This window comes from Girardinichthys multiradiatus, chromosome 15, assembly GCF_021462225.1.
Source record: "Girardinichthys multiradiatus isolate DD_20200921_A chromosome 15, DD_fGirMul_XY1, whole genome shotgun sequence".
Lineage (NCBI taxonomy): Eukaryota > Metazoa > Chordata > Actinopteri > Cyprinodontiformes > Goodeidae > Girardinichthys > Girardinichthys multiradiatus.
Window position 1 is genome coordinate 15,674,211 of NC_061808.1, and position 17,694 is coordinate 15,691,904.

Here is a 17,694-nt window from a genome sequence, read left to right on the forward strand (position 1 = left end):
AGTGGTAAGTTGAAACATGTTATTTATTTAGAGGTTCTTCAGTTCTGTACTGCCTTAACGATTTAACCTAACCAAATTCACTGAGATTAAAACTTCTCATGTTTAGGACCTGTAGGGCATACATTTGTTAATTTAATTCATTCATATGGCTCTGCGGCTTCACTTTGGGAACCATTGGTTTAATCTATCATTGTCCATAAAACAGTTTGTCTGTTTTTGAGGGGGATATTTTTCTGTTTAAAATATTAGAAAGGATCCATCTTTTACGTACCAAGTCTTTGTTGTATGTGTTCAGGAAATCGTTCCTAAAAATGGTAAAATCCGGGTGTGGCCCAGGGTGTAACGTTAGTTTGGGCATCCTGGCTTTGAGTCTTCGATGCAGTTTTGTTTCTGACCTTGAGACCTTTCCTGCATGTCTTACCTCCTGCTCTCTCTGCCTGTTTGTCTGTTTATTGGCAATAAAAGCCCTGTAGTGACACCAAATCTTAACAAACATAAAACGTTTGATGTAGCTGGTTAGTTGAGTCGAGGTCATGTTAAAACGTGTGTTTAAGGTCAATCACATAAAGCTGAGAAGCCTTTTCATTCTTTTACCTTTTTTTCTTTTAGGTTTTACATTTATCACATTGTTTTTTTTTTTTTTACAGTGTTATAAGTGGGACTCATTTCATCTAAACTACTTTGATAATTGTGAAGAAAGGTACCCATTTACGAGCTGTTTTTACTTTTCAGGATCAAAAATGATAGCATAAATGTTGCATTAAAATATGACATGGGTTCTACCGTTTTAAAGTGTGTAAAATAAATATGGAGACTAATGTGACACCAACACTTGTTTGCATTCATTATGGTTATTGCTCTGGGATTGAATCTGTGTTGGAGTCTTGAGTTTTCTTTCCTGTTGTCACAATCTCTGTCTGCATAAACATTGTGCAACTTAACAAAGTTTGGGCTAAAACATGGATTGTGCCACCTGGGAGGATCAGCTGTGTTGAATCTGTCTGGATTTATTTTTCTCGCCTTTCTACATTCTGGACGTACATTTTCCCAGGATTATTATTGTCATTTCTATTACTCCTGCTAATGGTGTCCTGTTGAGATTTGTCTGGATAACCTTTTTCCAAGCGTTGACAGTGATGTGGCACTGTGTTTATTTTTCATGTTGGTCTATAGGAGTTTTGACCAAGCCATAGAGGAGTGGGGGCGGTTTCACTGTGACTTGAAGGATCTGACACAATGGTTGACTGAAACCGAGAACCTGCTGTCTGAAAGCGTTGGCCCTGACGGACAGCTTGACCTTAGATCTGCACTGCAACACCAGGAGGTCAGTGAGGGGGAATGTTTATATTTTGTTCAACATATCTTTCAAATGTGGACAAGTTCTTCCATCCAGGGAACAGAATTTTTAATTGTCTTTGTATATTTTCTTATAAACGAACGGTTTGATAACATTAACCTTTTACATCAGAAGCGCAATAATTTGAATATATATACACAATATCAGCAGGTTTATAGTTTAAATTAAGACAATTAAAGTCTCAGAATGGTGATATATGTTTGAGATAAAGCCAGCTTGATATTTTATATCAGACAGAAGAAAATTGCATTTCTTTCCCCAATGGAAAAGCCAAACTCCAATCTGATCCTCATAAACACACTTTGTCTGTTTGTTATGCACAACAGAAATGAGAAAAAGTCAGGAGTATGATGAGAAAAGACGTTTAATTTGGCTTTGTTTGATCACTTCAGTGCTATTTTCATTTTTGCTGACAGCAGCTCCACCCTTACCTCCTTTATCAGTGAGATTTGTAACACTCTAGCTGTGCTCAATCTTTCTGGATTTGTTTTTACGTGTTTTCACTGAGAAGAAGGATCAGGTGGAAAGCAAGTGAGACATCTAACAGCTGACTGTACAATCACTCACCTTACTTTACGGGTCTGTCTCGGCTCTGTAAATATCTTCTGGTGGAAGGTGGAGATTTGGCAGCTTAAATCTGGACTTGCCACCAATCATTCTTACATGTCGATAACAGATTTGCTTTGAGAGACGTACAGGATTCAGTATGGGGTGCTTAAGATTATTCTGCTTCACTGAAACCTGATTCTCTTCTTCTGTTTCTTCGTTTAAGGAGCTGGAAGAAGGACTTTCCAGTCACCAGCCCATCATTGCTGGACTGACTCGCACTGGGGAGAAGATAATTGGGCAGCTTTCATCTCCGGATGGGCCCCTGCTTGAAGAGAAGTTAGAAACTCTGGTGCAACGCTGGCGAGCCGTCAACCATCATGTCTCAGACCGACAGCGCAGGTATTCGCAGAAAGAATGGATGAAAAATTAACAGGACGCAGTGAGATTTTTCTGTCCAAACCTGAGAACATGTTGATTTTAGTGTACAATAAAATACTTCTTCATGCTCAGGGTTCATTATCAGCTAATTGTTTTAGACTTTGGTAGGTCAAAGTTATCACTGTGTTCAATCAGTCTGCAACAACTATTTATATGTAAATTTTTGGATAAATCCTGGAACCAAGTAGCGACCTGTAGATCCTAATCTGGGTGCATAATGATGTGCTGTGTGTGTGTGTGTGTGTGTGTGTGTGTAGGCTGATTGGAGAGGATCCAGCCCTGTCAGACCTGGTGAGGAGACGTGAGGATCTAGCAGTGTGGCTGGAGCAGGCAGAAAACGCCATTAGCTCCCTGCCCGTCTCAGCCACTGACGAAAACCTAAAGGAGCTGAAGGTATTTATTCACAGCACATATCAGAAGCATTCACGCCCGTTGATCTCGTTTACATTTTGTCGCCTTTCAATCCAAAACGTCTGTGTATTTTATTGGGATGTTGTGTGATAAACAGGTAGCAGCAGTTTTTAAAACTTTTTAACAAATAAGAAAATTGAGGCCTGCATCTTTTCAGCCCCCTTTAATATCATGCCCCTAAATGGAATTCAGGGTAACTCTGGAGAGGCTGCAGGGGTCCACAGCTCAGGTGAGAGAATCATTTGACGGGACAAGTACTAGTTGTTCATTCTACATATCTGGCCTTTAGTGCAGTTTGGTTAAGAAGAAAGATATTATTAAAAGAAAGCCACATGAAATAATATTTCAGCTGCAGTGTCACAAGCCATGTTGGTGACACAAGCATGTCAAAGAAAGAACTCTGGTTATACAACACCAAAATTTAACTTTCTGGTATATATGCAAAACACTGTGTGGTGGAACTGCTCATTTATGCCGAACACACCACGGAACATGTTGGTTGCAGCATCATGCTGCTTTTCTTCAGCAAGGCCAGGGAAGCTGGTCAGAGTTGATGAGAAGATAGATGGAGCTTAATAACAGGCAAAAATGAAAGAAAAGGGTGATGGAAACTGGGGGCGTTTCACTTTCCAGTGGAACAACAACCCTAAACACACATCCAAAATTTAAATCCAGTTGAGAATCTGTGGCAAGACTTGGAAATGTATATTCACACATGCTCTCCATTTAGCAAATGTGCTTCTGCAAATTATCGAATCAGGGGTTACATACAGGTGCATGCCAGAATTTTAAAATCGAGCATCCTTTTTCTTCCACTTCACAAACGTGTGTCTGTGTTAGTGCATCACATTAAATGCCAATGAAATAGACTGAAGTTTGTGGTTGTAAGGTGACAGTGTGAAAAGGTTCAATAGGTATGATTCCCTCTGTAAGGCAGTGGATATGGTCAGCTTGTATTTACCTTTACATTTTTCCTTTACCTCAAACAAACCCAGAGAGATCACATTTCTCCTCCTAAGCAAAACAGCTTTGAAAGAACTAGTGGTACTGTTTTCATTTATTTTTGTTCGCTCTGGAGAACAAACATTTTCAAGCCAAACATTTCTTTTGACAGAGACACTGTAAAAACTACAGTAATTGGAACCACCTTGCACATAGTCCTCCAAATATCTGGTTCTGCTTTCTTTTCCCATCTTGTAATTTTATGTTGAAATTAAGGTTGAGTGTGCCCTTTTTTTGCAGGCGCTTGCTGTGCAAATGGATGCTCAGAATGAACGGCTTGGTTGGCTCAACAAACACGCTCCCCAGATCTTGGTTAGACCCACTGTGAGCACTCAGAGCAGAGACCATAATGTTGGAAAACTGAGAGCCATTAATCTCAAATGGAGCCAGGTGAAATTCATGTACACTCTACAACTGAACTTAGCTTCACCTTCAGGCTCTCTTTTTTATTTGCTTTTTGGGTTTTTGTTGTCACCTGATATTGCCTATAATTTATTTTCTTCTTTTCCTTTGCAGGTGACCCATGAGTTGCTGGATAAGGTGGGGGAGGTGGAGACAAACTTGCAGAGTCATACTCTGTTCCAGGACAAGATGACCAAGCTGACTGACTGGGTCATCATCACCAACCAGACAATCATGAGAGGACTAAACCCGGTCCAGGCTCAGGTACTTTTTCCAGAACATGTCAAAAGAGCCACTATGCACAAATATTCATGCAGCAGTTTCACTGTTTTCTTCTATTTGCAGGCTCTGGAGGCCTCTATGAAAGACAGGAAGAAGGACCTGGAGGACTTATTGGCTCATTCTATTGAGCTGCAGAAACATCAGCAGCTGTTGCCTCAGGAAAAGGTCCTTGATTCCACAGTAAAATGCTTTGATAAAGGACATATTGTATTCAATTACACCATATTGCACTAATAAAGTTTTACAAGTGGTAATTTGGTCTAATTTTGTGTTTGTATCTCTTCCGCGTCTTGTGTTTTCAGGGCAAAGTAGAGCAGCTGGCTGCTGATTGGAAAGCCCTGGATGGCCATTTAAGGGAATCTCTTCAGGTACCCGTCTCTCCGTGGACGCATCAACAACATGTTGTCCAGCACCAACAGCTTGGTAAGAAACAATGATAAATGTGTTTCCAATTAATCCATGACTGGCTTGCCTCGTTACAGATTTCTTCTGTTACTACATATTTTGGTTTGGTTTTACCGATCACAGCCCAGCCTGATTACCTCCTGGCCTCCAGAATCATAAAATCATTTGCATTGAACCTGTCTGACAATATAAAATAGGCTCAACAATCTCAAAAAGCAGAAAAAGAACATTATACAAACACTCAAAACTTGGTGGTGGTAGTATGATGTCCAGGACTGATTTGCTACAAATTTGGGTTTCTCCTTAAAATTAGACAAAGATAATTAAATTATTAAATTCTTGGGAATCTTTCAATTTTAATAGATGTTTTTTTTGAAACTAGGATCAAATTGGCATTTCCTTAGTGATTTATTTAATCTACAATATTGCTATGGGGAAGAGCAACACTATGAAAACTACGTTTAAAGTCTAATTTATCATGATTTGTAATAAATGTTCTTCTGGAAACATATTTTTTATTAGAAGAAATGTTCCTTTCATTTTTTTTATTTTACAAGCAGCTTTTTATGTCAGTATTGCTCAACATTTGTCTCTTTGACCCTTCTTTGAACGTGCGCCAGTGTCTTCTGTGGCCTCGGCTGTTCAGATGGCCAGCTTGGCGAGTGAGGACTCCCTTCATCGGGGCCCGTACTCCTCAGACACCGTGGCCCCCACTGATTTGAACAAAACTGCCACAGAGCTGGCTGACTGGCTTCTTCTCATCACTCAGATGCTTAAGTCTAATATTGTCACTGTGGGGGACACAAAGGAGATCAGGACGACCATAGGACGTCTTCAGGTGAGTGAACGGAGGACGGGAAGGACTAATGCAGAAAGTATACGGATAATGTTGGCGGATTTATTTTTTATTACATTGAATTCCATTAAGTTTTTAAAATACATTTGGTTGTCAGCAATTATGGTTTAATTTAGAAGACAACAGCTTGAGTTGGCAGTTCATATAAATGGGTGAAAGAGTGCTGTGGCTCTGTATTTTTAGTGTTTAACCATCACACTCGGACTATAAAAAGTCAACTCATGTTTTCCTCATTCAAAGGCTGTGCTCTCGTCTTCGCTGATGCTTATTAAACAGGTTGTGCTGCCACTAATTGTATTCATAATCCACCATTCGCAGTAAAGGCAGCATGACAGCTTCACACTGCAGTTAACGGGCCTAAACTAGACCCGGTTTGTTGCTAAGTGCTTTTTAGTGGAAGAAATAAATCAGGTGACAAACACTTCAAGTTGGCAGCAGTGAAAGCCAACAACTAGCCCTTCCTCCCTACACTTAATTATGTTTTGTTTTAGATTAGGGAAAGAAGGAAGAAATACACTGAAGTCATTTGTAGTTTTTATTATTTGAATTGTAGGAAAAACTGAATGGCTGGTCAAATTTACTGAAGATTAAGTCTGTGTTGAAAACACACATCTAAAAGTGGATGCATCATATCAGTATTTCTGTAAGGGGAACTTTGAGTGTTAATGAGTTAAATTAAAAGATTAAAGGCCTTGCAAAGTATTTGTACTCCTTACTTACATTTTTCACACGATAGACCAACACAATGTATGGCATAGTTAATGATCTCCTTGCCCAGTTTGTTGGTTTGAATGCCTACTGAAGGTTGCACTGGATTTTATTCAGGGTTATCAGAGTGAAGGGGGCTGAATGCAAACGCATGGTAAAATTTTATTTTCAAATAATGAAAACAATTGAAGGCCATGTCTAATTTTCCTTTTTCGTCACGATCATGCACTCTTGTGAGCAAGAAAATGCAATGATTTGAGAGAGGGTAATAATACCTCTGCAAAACACAGTAAATCTTTAGATTCTATCTAGTCGATTCTTTAAAGAAAGAACGAGTCAAGGCTGTCATGTAAATGTGTGTCTTTGTTGCAGGTGACAAAAGGTGACCTGGAACAGCGTCACTCCCAGCTGGAGGATATCTTCACCTTGGCACAGAACATTAAAAACAAAACCTCTAATGTTGATGTTCGCACGTCTATTTCTGAAAAATGTACGTACAGAGTTGTGTTGTCAAACTATAAGTAAAAACACTATGGAACATCACTCAATTTGTTTGTCATTCAAACAATAATTTGTGCCTGGCTGTAGTGGAGAAAGTGCGCAGCCAGTGGGACAGCACTCAGTACGGCGTTGAAGCTCGACTCCAGCAGCTTGAAAACATGACTGTACACAGCAATCAGTGGGAGGAAAAGAGGAAGGAGATGAAGGGCCTTATTGCTCATAACGAAGGACACTTCCACGCCCTTCTTCAGCAGGCCAAAGATCCCTTGACAAAACAGCTTGAGGACTCCAAGGTTAGGGCAGACTTTCACTTTCTCTAACCCATTATGTCCAATGCCTGTAATGCCTGAGGTCATTTATTCTGATGCAGTGTCCTTGTCACTACGGTCAACTAGACATCTACTCCAGGGTATTTTTTTCAATGGACAGGAACAAAACTTGACTCTTATAAGAGGGCTTTTGTACAGCTGTTTAAGTTGGGAGTGAATAAATCCTTCTTCTGAAGTTTCACTTTGATCCTTAATAACATTCATATACCTGTATCATCTTAACTGAGAGTTTATTCTGAGAACTAAACGCTAGGGGGCGTCTGAGTTTAAGATAATACAGCTTGCTTTTTAAACAACTTTACCTTCTGGCCGGTGTGGACATGATGACTAATTGTCTATTTAAAGTCAAAAGAACAGAAGCCCCCAGGTCAATTCCCTAATGCTAAGTTAAGGTTTTATGTAATCTGCCTGGTTGAGAAGAGGTTGAACAAACACAGTCAGGAAGCCGAGGATCAGAAAACTAGATTAAAGTTGTGTATAGTTTTGTTTGGCCAGGAGATTAGACCAAATGAGTTCAGGGAATACAGGAAGCTAAAGAAAAAATCACAAAAAGGGTTCCTTTACTTTCTAGAAAAGTATATAACTTCATTTAAGTATAATGTAGTGGGGATGAGGAAAGTAGAGTATGTAAAAATATTTTCCATACTGTTTATTCCCTGTCCTAATCTCAACATGATAAATATGACTCTCTAAAAATACATTGCTACAATCAATGTGTTTTTTCAATTTTTTTGAATAAAAGATGCACATTGAAATTTATTTATCAATGCATCTTTCAATCTGTCCATTCATCAACCCATCATCTGCCTTCTCATCCATCAAGCCATTCATTCATTGTTCATTCGCCCCACTTCCTGTCGGTCCATCTTCTTATTGACTGAAGACTCTAGAAATATGAGTCTGTACAGAAACCCCCTAAAACATTAAAATAGATTAAGCCAACAGGGTCCACCATTGTAATTCCTTTTTAGTTGCTCTTTTAATGATCAGGGACTCGCATCTGGGATATTTTCAGTGTCTGTGGACATTTTGTGTTACAGGAGTTTTTCCAAGCTTTGGGCCGAGACCAAGCCACAGTCGCAGCCATTAACGAGCTTTCCAATCACCTTTTACGTGAGTATTCCTCCGATGACACCAGACGAATCAAAGAGGTTACAGAGAAACAGAATGTGGCCTGGAATAGCATTAGCAAGAGGTAAATCCACACTCACCTGTTTGCCTTTCTGTCTGTTTATATGCAATCATTTGTGCTTCTGCCCCATATTGTTGCATATTTGACTAGTTTGTACTGGTTTGCAGGGCAAGTGACCATCATGCTCAGTTGGACAGCGAGCTTAAAGAGGTCCAGGTGTCTTTAAAGGAGCTGGAGTCCTTCCTGAGGTGGCTCCAAGAGGCCGAGACAACAGTCACCGTCCTGTCCGACGCCTCCCAGAGGGAAGATGTGTCCCAGGATTCTGCCCATGTGAAGGAGCTGAGGCAACAACTGGAGGTAGGGTTGGAAATGGAAAAAGAAATGGTGTGTGTCTCTAATTTATGCACAGGTGCTAGCCTATTATCTCAATGTCATCCTTCATTAACGAACCCCTCACCACGCTAAAGTGAGGCTGCAGCCTGTGTGTGTGTGGCTTGGCACATCTGTGTGCCTGTTGTTGGTTAAAGGTGTGTGAATGATAGGGCATGCAGAGGGCATGTGAACGCTTGTATGCATTGAATGTGGCTCATTGATCCTCTTGTTCTGTGCTGCTTAGGTATTCAGATTGTGTGTATTTTCTCCTCCTTTCATTTGTTTTGTCATTTACACAGACCTTCCCTTTGGGATCATTTGACACCCATCATCTTATGATTTATGTGTCAATATAACCTCCCTGTTACCTGCCTCAGCATTTATAATAGTAATATCATCTTTTTTACATCCCTCTGTGTTTGAAATATATCTCTGCAAAAGGTGACTTTTCTTCTGAGTTCCTTTAGATTTATTAGTATTTATTATTTAATAGAATAAAAAAATAACGCACTATTATGCAGTTGTGCCAAAAGCACAAAATTACATTAATGATCTCATTAATTTAATATTTTTTTTTCTTTTGTAATAAGCCCAGGTTCAATTTTGGATGCGTAAAATGCATGATAATAAAAAGTTATTTTAATATTTCTATGGCATTACACTGTTTTCTGTGCTGTGCGGATTCTATTAGATCATTTTAAGGTTTTTCACAAATCTGAAGAATAAACTCTGAGAATAAATTGTTAGAGCCAAGGTATTTGTGCTAATCGTCTTAATTAAGCAACTGGAGGTTAAACCTAAGGAGGATCTTGGCGCGCTGCAGTTAGCGGGTGTTTTAGAGTTGATTAAAACCCACAGATGCTGTCATATTTGATGGATGGTTCTCACCCATAGATGCTGGGTTAATGAAACAAAGACAGATGTCGAACCTCAGACGCTGTACGCTAACTCTGAGTTGAAGGCTCTGCCATATTTTAGTGTTTAGGTAACTCTAATTCGTAACTTTCAGTTGTATTCTGACTACTGTATTCATATTAAACACACGGCTAAGTGAGGCACTGAGGGGAACAAGATTTATGTTTTATGCAAAGTAGTTTTTAGTATTTAGAAATGAAACATGAGCAGAAATGAAATTAGCAAAGCAGCTGCCTATGCAAATGTCAAGATTTGTATTAGATTTGTTACAAACCTATGTCGAAAATATGGAATCTATTTTCTTAGTTTGAGTTTGGGTTATTTAGTCAAAACCTTTTTGATCGGAAAGCTGCAAATAAGATATATTTATTGCAAAACCCATATCACACTAAAAGGTGTCAGAAAGGTTTGAATACCATTTGTAATTTTCTAAACACTGTAAAGGTAATTTAAGGTATTACCAGTTATTATCACATGATTTATTGATTATGTTGAGTAGTTGCGACAGCTTCAAACTGACACTGCATTTTACCAGCATCACATGATTGTCATTGTATCTGACTGAACTCACTCATCAGTGGCGTTGCAGATGCTGCAGTCTGTATTCTGTATGCAGTCTTTGACATCCAAAAATATTTTGCCCCAACTGAAGCCTCAGCATGAAGCTCCAACAAATGCTTAACTAGTTTAAGAAAGTGAAAATAAGCTTTGACAGTGGATTGGCTGAAACATATATAATTGACTCCATACACACCTGAGGTCTTCAATAAAGTCATGTTTCTCCTGCAGATACTTTTCTTTTAAAGCCATTTACACGTGTGTGAGGCGAATGCTTGCAGGTTTGCTCTGTTTTGATACATCTTGCTTATGATTTGACTTACAACATAGTTAATCATGTGATTAAAAGTTACAGAAAAAGTTGTTCTCCTTCTTTATAAACCCAGAATTGTACTTTGAGTGCCATGAAATTTAATGCCTGGTGTTTCAGCTGCTCTCTGCCTATATGAGGCTATCTGGGGATATCTAAGGTGAACCAAATGATTTGAGAACAGCAGAGCAGGTCACATCACTAAAACAGAACGAGAGCTGCAGCAGTCTCTTGTTCATACTTGCGTTTATCAGAAATATGTTATTTTTTGCAGCTATCCATCACCGCCTGGCACATTAAATAATTACCCGACTATGAATGGTACCATAAACTGTAGCTCGTGTGACTTTTCATTATCCAGAGCTGGCATGTGGTGTTGAGTAACTCAATCATAGTGTTCATGCACAGGCATCGTTGAAGGTATTGCAATCATAGCCTCGAGCAGAAAAGTGCAAAAGGGTACACAGCTTGAAGAGATGATTTTTATCAAGTTTGACATCTATGTGTTTGGCCGGGGGTGTTGTTATGGGTGACTGAGCTGTTTGTTCATTGACCAGATGAAGCAAACTCTTTTTTGTTTTTAAATATCCAGTTCTAACCTGGTATGGCCTGTATCCTTTTGATCAACAATACACTTTGTCCTGCTTCAAATGTCTTGTGAAGCAGTCGAGTCAGTGATGTGTGGAATGACTACTATTGACTCCTTTGTGGGTTAAACCTTGTTCAAACAGAGCTTCTTTGTAAGCTTACTGTGCTGCCTTTCAGTGTGAGTGTCTTTATTTTTATTCATTTGTGCAGAGACCTTCCAGGCAATAAAGTGCTTTACGTAGCATAATCCAGCAATTGTCTGTGACAGTCAATTTGTGCTTGTTTTATAATGCAGTAGTTGTAATTATGTAGAAGAGTCTGTGTCAAGCCTGCTCATCCTCACTTCAAATAAATTGTTCATGTCTTGTCGTAGAGAGAGAGGTTTTTTTTCCACTATTTCTTCAAAACAAAAATCAATTACTCTCATAGAAACTAGAACTGCACAACATATAGCATTGCAGTAATAAAATGTTTAATATTGCTCTGCTTTGATGCAATATTTGGTAGGATATAATATTTTAGACGCAATGCAATATGATTGTTATATTTTGCCACTTGGACAGATATTTACTGATGTGAATGCCCAGACTTGATACAGATCTTAATCTCCAATAATGATCAAAGCTTGGGGATGTTGTGATTATCAGCAATGTGGGTTTAATGCTCTCAGATATCATCCTTCAATCTCATGCTTTCTTACTATTGTTTCTGCCTTCTAAATTATCGATTAATTTACCACCTGTGTATGCTTTAACCTTACTGTTGGTGGCTTTGTGCCTCTTCATCTCTCTCTTCATCCCTCCACTACTCGGAGACTTCCAACTGATAATTTCTCCCAAAGATTTAACAGTTTCACAATATGTAAAGTATGGTGTAAAGCCTTCCCTCTTCTCTTACCCCGCATCCATCTTTTATTCCATCTCCATGGATTTTTATTGTCATGTATTCTTAGCAAAGCGTTAATCAAGCACAGGACATTATATAAACATGCAGGACAAGTTGCTTGTCAGCTATTTTCCTGCTTAAATACACCCTTTATTTTCAACTGGGCACACAGACACCTAGTTTCAGGATTGAATCATTCTGTTTACTGGCATTGGCGTTAGACTCAAACAATGTAGATCCTCAAATGTTCACTTGATGCATCATACTCCAAAGCTCATCTACTGATATAAGCATGTAAATCGCCTTTCTCAAGGACGATCTTGGTCTTTACCTTTTTTAATTTGTACATCATGTACTCTTCACGATAAGAGGGGAGCTAATTTCAATGATCCATTCTTTTTATGGTACCTCTGTCTTTATAAACGATGACTAGTAAGTTATTCAAAGTTTAAAAACAACCTTCTAAGTGAGGTGCTTTTATGTATTTTAGTGGATTAATCTTCATTTTTTGCTTGACTGTTTTGCCACCCAAAGCATAAAATTTAAACTATAATTTAGAGATATACAAATCAGGGCTTTCAGTTTTCAGAAAATGTAATTGGCAAGTCAAAGGACTACAACACAAAAAAGAGGGAGGAAGTTGCTGCACGTTCCCATTGAAAGAGGCAGTAGTTCAGAATCCAATAGAAAATGCAGGAGTTACTTAATTATCTCCATTTCTCCACCAAAGCATTTTTGACAACTTGTATTTGATTCGTGAACTGAAAAAAAAAATCCTGCTGTTGGTTGATGTGTTTATTTATCAAAAAATAAATAAATAAATATATACATTTTTAGGAACAAAAGTCAGCCACTCAGTATTTGACTTGCTGTTTACCGATCAGAGCTGATCAAGCGAAAATAGTCGAATTCTGATCTCTGATTGGATAATTTTTATTGAAATGATCTTGAATTATTCTGAATTATCTTGGTTTTTGAGTTGTAAAGTCTGCATAGATATTTTCAGATCTCCGTCTCTCTGTTAAAGATTCCATCTGGAGTTTTTGTCCATCCAAGCGATGGACGTGTGCTTCCTCGGACTGCCAACAAAGGAAATGAAAGGAACCACTACTTCCAGGAAAACTGGATGCCTGAAACAACCCCTCCTGCTTTGTAACTCTGTTCTGTGTTTGCATCTCATTTGTTCTCGCTTCATTTCTCCTCTTTCACTTTTATCTCTATCTCTCGTGTATTGATCTGTTCATTGCCTGGCGTAATGTCATCCTCTCTTCAAGGCAGTCATTGTTTGCCTTCCCTTGTGCTCCTGCGTTTCATGTCTCTCTCTCTCTCCCTCTCTCTCTGTCTCTCTCTCTTCCTCTCACTACTTCCCTCTCCTCTCTTCCTCTCTCCACATCAGAGGCAGTAAAAAGTGAGCCTCATGTGAGCGTTCGCTCTCCTTGTCCAGTGCAACTCGTGCCTTTTCCTCATCTCTTTCCTCTCTTCCCATCCCACCCAGGCTTGCCAGCACTTTCTGCTCCTCTCCCTCTTCTCTCCGTCTTCATTTCACTCTTCTTCGCCGTCATTTTCTTCTGACTCGGCAGGGTGCTGTCACAAGTGATTTGTATAATTCTCTGTTCTGATTCTGCGGTCGGGGTTGCGCGTGCGAATGTCCGCGTGGAGGAGAAAGTGAGTGTCTCGTCTTGTCCAGTTCAGCTCCATCGTACGTCTGCTGAGGGACGTGCTAAGAGTGTTGAAAAAGAGAGAGAAAGAAGGCTAAGAAAGATATCTCCTACTGTCTTCTTGTCAGTGTGTGTGTGTGTGTGTGTGTGATGGAGCTCGGGATTACTCTGAGCTGAGTTCACGTGTGAGTGTTTCTTTCTCTCTCTGAGTACATGCGTTTTTGTGTGCGTGCGCGCATCACGTCAGCTTGGCTGAGGTCTGGTCGCTTGGCTGGGGAGAGGGAGAGGGAGAACAACATGAGCGGGGTTGGGCAGTGCTAGCATGCGGACCAGGAGCAGGCTGCTGCAGACTTGTGGCAGTCTTAAGATGATGGCCATGGTCCGGACCTCCCTCCAAAAAGTGGTGGTCTTCTTACACAGGCTCCAGAGGATGGCCATCTCCTCGCCGCGCTACCAGAAACTCTGCAAGGTACGTGGAGAGACCCAGCTGGAGATCAAAGTCTGTGCTTTTGTAACTTCAAATTGAAATTTAAGTTAAACTTGGAGTTTAATGGGTGTTTTTTTTTTTGCTGTCTTGATGCAGATTACCAAATTTTATGCAGCTTTTGTTGGAGTCTGTTTGAAGCTCTTGTTTGGTTTTGATTCATTTTTAATGTGCTGTATTTTTGAGAATGTACAACAGATTTGTTTTGTGTATTCTTTTAATTTGGACTTTAAAAATGCATAGGTAACCATAAAGTTTACTATCTTTGGCTCCTCTTTAGTTTTATTTGGCTATAGTTGGTCTTTTTTTCATAAATGAATTTTCTGGAGTCCTGCCTGACCTCTAAATTGTTTTTTATTGTATTTTGTTTTTAATTAATTCATTAATTAACATATTTTTTTTCTATTTTAAACATATGCATACATGTATAATTTCTAACTGTGCATCCATTTCTCCTGTGACTGATTTGCGAAAACTATTCCTGCTTTTTCGGCCCCATCTACTGTATTAGTTAAAGAAGCTTATGTCAGCGGTGGAACGATTGAGGGTTTTCTTTTTTATGTTTATGTCACTTCTGCGATGACACACGGCTAAACAACTTAAATTTATTGTGAAAACCCAACAGAGCATGGATCAGTTGACTCTGTCTCTGCCCTTTGTCAGCTGTATTGATTTTACTGTGGAGAAAATGACCAGTGATGTGTGCAGTGCTTGATCCTATTTTGTGTCGCTGTTGATCATCACCAACGCTGGATGTCCTTGCTCTCTGTGTTGAGTTGCACATCAACAACTTGCTCTCAGATTAAGGGCAGAGGATGACCAGATGGGGAGGTTTTTTCCCATCACTGTGGACAGAGGAAAACAGCAGAGTTAAGGATTACATTTCAATTTTCAATATTGCTGATTTCCCTGCTGCTTTTTAAAACAGTTCCCTTTTCTTTACTTGTAAGCTTCTTTATTTGTTTTCGCCAATATGCGATTAAGATCTTGTTTGCTCATCGTGACAGCACAATAAGCACTAATTAAACTCTGGACTTGCTCATCTGGCTTCCATTCAGCATCCTTTGGAGCCAGACCTACCTGAATTGTATCCCTGCTGGTGGGAGGCATCATTCACTCTGCCCCCAATTACCTCCTCTGAGGTGCATCCGTCACTCCAGTGTTGTTTGGCCTTCCTCTTGGGAGGGGGGATAGTGTAATGCCAGGATGGTCTCACCTCCCTGGGGTGCCCTTAGGGTTGTCGGACTGGAATAGGAACTTCCTGATGATGGATTTGCATGGGGCTGGTGGGGTGCATCCTCTTGGGTGCTATTTATTCTGTTTAGGGAAAGTGCTGATGCTAAAACACCCTACATGATTATTTTCTGAACCAGTGGGTTGAGTTTGGCAGATTTTTTTAAGCTACATATTTTGGTAATCTGTGATTTTTCTTCATTAAATCCTTGTAAACTCATACTACAAGCTTAGCCCTGCACTGCTTGTTGGCCCTTCTACTCCCCTTTAGGCCATTTGCAAGTCTGCAGCCTAGTCTAGTCTATTGGTGAATAGAGCTGCTGAGTGGCATGACTGTTTCGTTTATAGTGAGTCCGTGTGGGCTCTGTGCTGTCGCTCTGCTTTGAATCAATGGCTGAGAATTGGCTCAAAGGCCTACCTCTCTAGAGGGGTGTCCTCCTACTCTCATTACTGTTGCGTCGTTCCAACTCTGTGTGTGTGTGTGTCTTTAAACAAAGCCCACTTTAGAAGCAGCCCTAAATTAGAGATCATATGCACTCATGCTTTGTCGTTCCTGCTGTTTCTGTGGCATAAGCTCTGGCCTTTGGGCTCCACACACTGTGCACCTTTGCTCTTGGCTCACTGCTGCCCCTTGACATATGAGCCAGGCATGGGCATAAAGCCCAGCTTTCTGACCCCTTTGTCCTTCAGCTCCATCAGGATCCTCAGGGTTATTAGCAAGTGTTAGCATTAGCAGTTAGAGCCTCAGGTCCAGGCTGGTAACCTCCACTTTCCCCTCTGGTATCTTGGCTCTCTCTCAAATCAGAGATATTTTCCTTCACGCTTCCTTAGATTCTTTAGTCTGCCGGCATGCACACTTTTAGTTCTTATATGCATGTGAATGCAAACGTTTGGAGCACAAGTATAATCATGCACGCTTACAGAGTGAGTCACAGGCAGTGGAATAACATGAAAACACATTTATAAACGCAGGTCATTTAAACTTAGAACAAATTTTGAATTTAGCCGGACCAAACCCAGAAATAAACTGCTCTGCTGTTCTGAATTGGTCTTACTGCTAATACTGAGTGTTACTTTGTGATGAGGTCACAGGAACACAAATTTAATCTCAACTTATATCAGCACCTGATATAAATGGGAAAAACAGAGAATCAAGTTTCCTGCCAATCTCTTGTCTGTGTCTGGATCATATTAGCTTCTCCCACATCCAGTAAACCCATTTATTGAGTCAAAAGTGTGTGTGTGCGTGTGTGTGCGTGTGTATGTTGACTACAGCAATGGATTTTGTGCGCATACTTCCATTAGAGGCTTTCAGGCAGCCTAACTTTATAATGTCTGTGTGGGTTATCATCACGTGCTCTTTATAGCCAGTGGAAGTCTCTGTGACTCCCCTTTTGTGATGAACAGAGTAAAGTAAAACTGATATACAAACTTGTGGCTATCCAGGTGAAATGGGATGCTGTCCTCTGTGTGTCAGTCGTAGTCTCTCGAAGTACTTAATATTGTCAGCAGAGCAGCTGGGCAATGGCCACTGACACAACAGGTTGCTTGTTTCTTGGGTGCAGAGATGATTATGGTAGATTTGTGTCAGTTTTAATGTCAATGCCTCTTCTTGTTGTAGTATCTCTTAAAGGGAAATCTCTAAATATGTAGAGAATAAAACAGGGCATATATGATACTTCAGCTATAGAGTATATTCCACGCAGTCTTCAAAACATATTGTGGTTTGTGCCCCACTGTTTATACGTGCTAAAAGCAGAGTTGGATAGAAACGAGGCTCAGGCTTCCTAAGCAGCACTCCAAGATGATCCAGGATGGACACGAAAATGTCCCTCAAACTGATTGGACAGAGTTTAAATGAAACATGAGCATGCAATCAGCCCCTTCTCTGCGTTTTTCTTTGTTCCGCTTATGTGAAGCAAAAAGGGAGGAAGACGCCTTGAACTCAAGATGGTGAAGGGCTGGCTTGAAGTGTCTGTTCTTACATTTTCCTTAAATTCAGCTTGCACTCATTCTCCCTTCACCCAATAGTTAGGGGGCAATGCAGCAGGCAGCTTAAGTAAGAGGGAGATAAGATGACTTGCTCAGTATTTTTCCTTGCTTCTTCAGTTCTTCATTTGACAATCAATCTGCAGGGACAAGGTCTTAGCTCTGCATCTAATGTCCCTCTCTTTTGCCAGTATCTATGGTGAGGACTTGGCTACAGAGCTGATACACAGTTCATATTGCTGTTTCCTTTTAGTGTGTGTTTTCTCACGTCTGTCACGCTGACAAACATCATATTCTCCTACTGGAGAGGAGATTACGGCATGTAATCCG

General features: G+C 40.0%; 1 protein-coding gene across 8 annotated transcripts in view; it reads left to right on the forward strand.

The window, feature by feature from the left end:
• Window positions 1-17,694, forward strand: part of utrn (utrophin) — a 247,550-nt gene that overhangs the window by 76,404 nt on the left and 153,452 nt on the right. For 6 of the 8 annotated variants that reach the window (XM_047388070.1, XM_047388069.1, XM_047388068.1 and 3 more), the window contains exons 44-55: window positions 1,174-1,324; window positions 2,130-2,305; window positions 2,602-2,737; window positions 3,998-4,147; window positions 4,274-4,423; window positions 4,505-4,606; window positions 4,744-4,864; window positions 5,467-5,684; window positions 6,783-6,900; window positions 6,999-7,204; window positions 8,281-8,435; window positions 8,540-8,729. In XM_047388070.1, the coding sequence (XP_047244026.1) occupies window positions 1,174-1,324; window positions 2,130-2,305; window positions 2,602-2,737; window positions 3,998-4,147; window positions 4,274-4,423; window positions 4,505-4,606; window positions 4,744-4,864; window positions 5,467-5,684; window positions 6,783-6,900; window positions 6,999-7,204; window positions 8,281-8,435; window positions 8,540-8,729 (1,873 nt within the window). Of the gene's footprint in view, window positions 1-1,173; window positions 1,325-2,129; window positions 2,306-2,601; window positions 2,738-3,997; window positions 4,148-4,273; window positions 4,424-4,504; window positions 4,607-4,743; window positions 4,865-5,466; window positions 5,685-6,782; window positions 6,901-6,998; window positions 7,205-8,280; window positions 8,436-8,539; window positions 8,730-13,474; window positions 14,128-17,694 lie in introns of those variants that run through there. The other 2 variants (XM_047388072.1, XM_047388071.1) reach the window with 2 other exon arrangements.